This window comes from Andrographis paniculata, unplaced genomic scaffold, assembly GCF_009805555.1.
Source record: "Andrographis paniculata isolate CXL003 unplaced genomic scaffold, ASM980555v1 Contig77END, whole genome shotgun sequence".
In the NCBI taxonomy this organism is placed as follows: domain Eukaryota; kingdom Viridiplantae; phylum Streptophyta; class Magnoliopsida; order Lamiales; family Acanthaceae; genus Andrographis; species Andrographis paniculata.
In genome coordinates this window covers 221,966-226,468 of record NW_026137614.1, presented here as the reverse complement: position 1 = coordinate 226,468, position 4,503 = coordinate 221,966, and the positions used below count along the sequence as shown (strand labels likewise).

Below are 4,503 nucleotides of genomic sequence, written 5' to 3'. Positions count from 1 at the left end.
CGAGCTTAACGGTTATACAAATCAAAATAATTTAAGACATGTGATGGTGTCATTGCTTATATCATAGCATTGACATCATTGCTTACATCACTTTTTAGGAATGTACTACCATTAATTACAATCTTGGAAATATATTCTTTCGGGATTGTGTTGCCATTATTGTGATATTGGTAATATGCTTTTGGAAACATGTAGCAATTATGTATATTGGGATATGTTTTCTATGGGAATGTGTTGCCAATTTAATTGTAATTAAGTGCTTTGCCCTCCCTCCTTGGCCTATATATAGGTTCTTGTATCCATTTTCATAAAAACTTTGGTTATAATATATTTCTCTTCCTTTGAAGACTTGTGTTTTTCATTGTGTTTACTTTCAAAGTGTGAGTGAGTGATTCCTTGCACATTGTTTTCAAATAGGGTCTTTGGAATTATCCATTGGTTCGTGTCTTTTAAATTCTTGCGGAGGAATTAAGCCTATCGATTTGTTCCTTTTCCATAGTTAGGATTTTGGGTCTAAGATTAAATTCTTGAGGTTCTTAATCTACTAGGTTGGGTATCAAATTTCTGCCCTATCTTATCTATTTTCTTTCTTGAATTTGTTATCTATTAAGGTTATTCTTGTTCAACCTGGGAAAAATATACAAACCCACGCGGGTTACGTCATTTTTGTATAAGAGCTAGTTAGCTCGAGTTTCTACAGTCGAGTGTTATTCTTTCTTCTTTTCAAAAAAAAAAAGGGAAAACGAAAAAAAAATTATTACAAAAGCTTGTGCTAATAAAAAAGCATCACACTTGTTTGTTTGTTCTATTATAGCTTCCGCATTTTCCGTCATAAGTATTTTTTTCTTTTTTTATTTCTCAATTTCATTCGAGTTCTTCGTAGTTGCTTTCACTCTCTTGATTTTTTTTGTCACATCTTTGGAAACACTACACCGATCTAATTTGTGCTTTGTGCAAGACGGAGAGGTACAATACATGAGGAGTGAAACACGAGAGTTGTGAGGGCTTATTTTCTAACTAATCTATACATATATTTCCATATTAATTTTCCTAATGGCAGAAGAGGAGGACACACGGATTCAAAATGTAAATGTTCAAAACCTCTTGAATTTGGTGATGAACCAAGTGAAGGAGTTACACCATTCTACACTCGAGGTGCTTAATGATCGCATGAATAAGTTGGAGTTTAACCAACAGCGGCAAGGAACTCCACATGGTTCTGAAGCCATTGACGAGGAAGGTGTTCGTGATGGGGGAGTTAGAAATAACGCCCTTCGAAGAGAAGTACCAGCTCCCCGACGTAACCTCCGTGAACCAAGGCGGTACGAGCGTGACTATGAGGAGGAAGAAGAAGAGTTCAATGATGAACTCCCATGACGGAGACTGCATAACCCCCGAAGGAGGTATGATGATGAGGTTGCACCACCTGTTAAGTTCCAAGTTCCGCCATTCAATGGAAAATATTATCCCGACGCGTTTCTAGAATGAGAGCGTAAGATGGAGTTGATTTTTTCCGTGCAACAAATTTTAGAGCAACAAAAGTTACGTGTTGCTGTCATGGAGTTCTCTGACTATGCTTTATCATGGTGGGACCAGACCAACCTCTCACGACGTAGACAGAGAGAGCCTCTCGTGGGCACTTGGAATAAGTTGCGAGGACTCATGCAGAGAAAGTTCGTGCCGCCACATCATCACCATGAGGTACTACGGAAGTTGGAAGGTTTGAAGCAAGGATCAAGAACGGTGGATGAATACCACAAGGAGTTAGAGATGTTGCTGAAGCAAGCTGATGTTGACGACGATCCTGAACGTATTATGGCCCGTTTTTTCAATGGGCTTAATCAAGAAATTGCTGATAGTTTGGAGATGTATCATTACGTGGATTTTGAGAATATGGTACACCAAGCCATCAAATTGGAGAGACAATTGAAGAAAAAGACTAAGGTGCACATACATCAAAGGACGCCGCAGCCGACAAACATGTCAAAGCCGCAACCTCCCTCAACAGCAAGCAAAGGGAAGGAATCCGCCGTTGCTGCATCGTCACAATCAAAGGGTACGACATCCTCTCCAAATAATGGATCCACTACTCGCACTCATGAGTTATTTTGTTTTAAGTGTCAAGGACAAGGACATTTTGCCAATCAATGTCCTAACAAGAGGACCATGATCATCACGTCCACCAGAGATTATGTATCCGAATTCGAGGAGGACATGGAGGAGACCGAAGAGATCAATCCAGAGGAAGATGAATCCATAACCAATAGTGGATTGACGTTGGTGACCTTGCGACCTCTTAGTACTTTGGCCAAAGGTGTCGAGGACACGGAGCAACGGGATAACTTATTCCATGGGAGATGCAAGGTGGGAAAAAAGGTATGTAGCTTGATCATTGATGGAGGTAGTTGCACTAATGTTATGAGTGACCTTGCAGTAAAGAAGTTGGTTTTGAAAGCCCTTGTCCATCCGAAGCCGTATAAGTTACAATGATTGAACAACTGTGGCAAGATCAACGTTCTCAAAAAAGTGGATTTGGAGTTTGAGATTCAAGGCTACAAAGACAAAGTGAGGTGTGACGTAGCCCCGATGCAAGCTTGTCATGTGTTACTAGGACGTCCTTGGCAATTTGACAAGAAGGTACTTCATGATGGATATCGTAATAGGTACACTTTCTCCCATCTTGGGAAACCTATTACTTTGAAGCCATTGAGTCCGAGAGAGGTCAACGAGGATCAAAAGTATTTATACAAACAATATGGTGCGGAACAAAGCGAGAAAAAGCTCAAAAGAATGGTAAGAAAGTCCTTGTAAGCAAAGATGATAAGAAAAGTAAGTGCATTTCAAACACCTTTGACCCACATAAAATTTTTCAGCAGCTTTCTATTCAAAAACTCTTCCAATCCCTCTTCTTCAAAATCCAAACACTCAAATTCCAAAAACACGAGTGGTGTGAGTAAGGGAAATGCCGACAGATCTTCTATACACGAGAGTGTGATGACTAACTTATTTGTTAGTAGGAAGGAGATCAACCAACTGGAAAAGGGAGTACATTGTTTGTTAATATTCACTAAACCTTTATATTTGTCTCATCAAGATACTAATGTTCTTCCCTCTAGCATTGCTAACTTGTTGCAGGATTTTGATGATGTGTTTCCCGAAGAAGTACCTTGTTGGTTGCCTCAAATTCAAGGGATTGAGCATCAAATTGACTTTATCCCGGGATCTGCTCTTCCGAACCGGCCAGCATATAGAGCCAATCCGGATGAGATAAAGGAAATCAATAAGCAAGTTGATGAGTTGTTGAGCAAAGGATGGGTTCTTGAGAGCCTCAGTCCTTGTGCAGTGCCCGTACTTTTGGTGTCAAAGAAAGATGGAGGATGTGCGTTGATTGTCGTGTTGTCAATGCAATTACGGTAAAATATCGTTACCCAATTCCTCGATTAGATGATATGTTAGATAATTTGAGTGGTTCAACAATCTTTTCCAAATTGATTTGAAAAGTAGATATCAGCAAATTCGTATGAATCAAGGTGACGAATGGAAAACAGCCTTCAAAACCACTTTTGGTTTATATGAATGGCTTGTTATGCCATTTGGACTCACAAATGCACCGAGCACTTTTATGAGGTTGATGAACCATATTTTGAGGAATTCCATTAACAAATTTGTTGTTGTGTATTTTGATGTTATACTAATTAATAGTCAATCTATTGATGCACACACAAAACATGTTAATGATGTACTTGATGTTCTTCGAAATGGGAAGTTGTTTGCTAACCGCATGAAGTGCAATTTTTGTGTCGACAAGTGCAACTTCCTTGGTTTTATTGTAGGAAAAGATGGGATTAGTGTGGATGAAAGCAAAGTAAAGGCACCGACGAGCGTGAAGGATGTTCGGAGCTTCCATGGCCTTGCAAGCTTCTGCCGACGATTTGTGTGAAACTTCAGCACCATTTCCGCTCCACTAACCGCCATCACGAGAAAGGATGATAATTTTGAATGGGAAGTATTCAACAAGATGCTTTTGATACATTGAAACAAAAGCTCACACAAGCACCTATCCTTGTTTTACCCGATTTTTCAAAATTCTTTGAAGTTGAATGTGATGCTTCTTGTGTACGGGTTGGAGCTGTTCTAACTCAAGATAAAAGACCCATGGCCTACTTTAGTGAGAAGTTACATGGTGCAGCCCTCAACTACTCCACATACGACAAGGAACTCTATTCCTTGGTCCGTGCTCTCCAAACATGGCAACATTACTTGCACCCACGTGAGTTTGTCGTCCATACCAACCACGAGTCCTTGAAGCACACCAAATCCCACAAAAAGTTGAGTCCAAGACACATCCGGTGGATCTCTTTCATCGATACCTTCCCGTACATTGTCAAGTACAAGAAAGGTAAAGATAATGTGGTAGCCGATGCACTCTCCCGAAGGTACACTCTAGTTGCTACCCTTGAATCTAAATTGTTAGGATTTTCTTACTTGAAAGATTTATATGCA

The 4,503-nt window shown here is 39.9% G+C and overlaps 1 protein-coding gene across 1 annotated transcript; it reads left to right on the top strand.

Moving 5' to 3' along the window:
- Positions 1–1,497: 1,497 nt before the first annotated feature.
- Positions 1,498–3,940, top strand: LOC127239159 (uncharacterized). Its single transcript, XM_051257192.1, has 5 exons — positions 1,498–2,376; positions 2,509–2,570; positions 2,664–2,793; positions 3,136–3,413; positions 3,703–3,940. Exons 1-5 carry the CDS (start codon positions 1,498–1,500, stop codon positions 3,938–3,940), a joined length of 1,587 nt encoding a protein of 528 aa, XP_051113149.1.
- Positions 3,941–4,503: the final 563 nt, after the last annotated feature.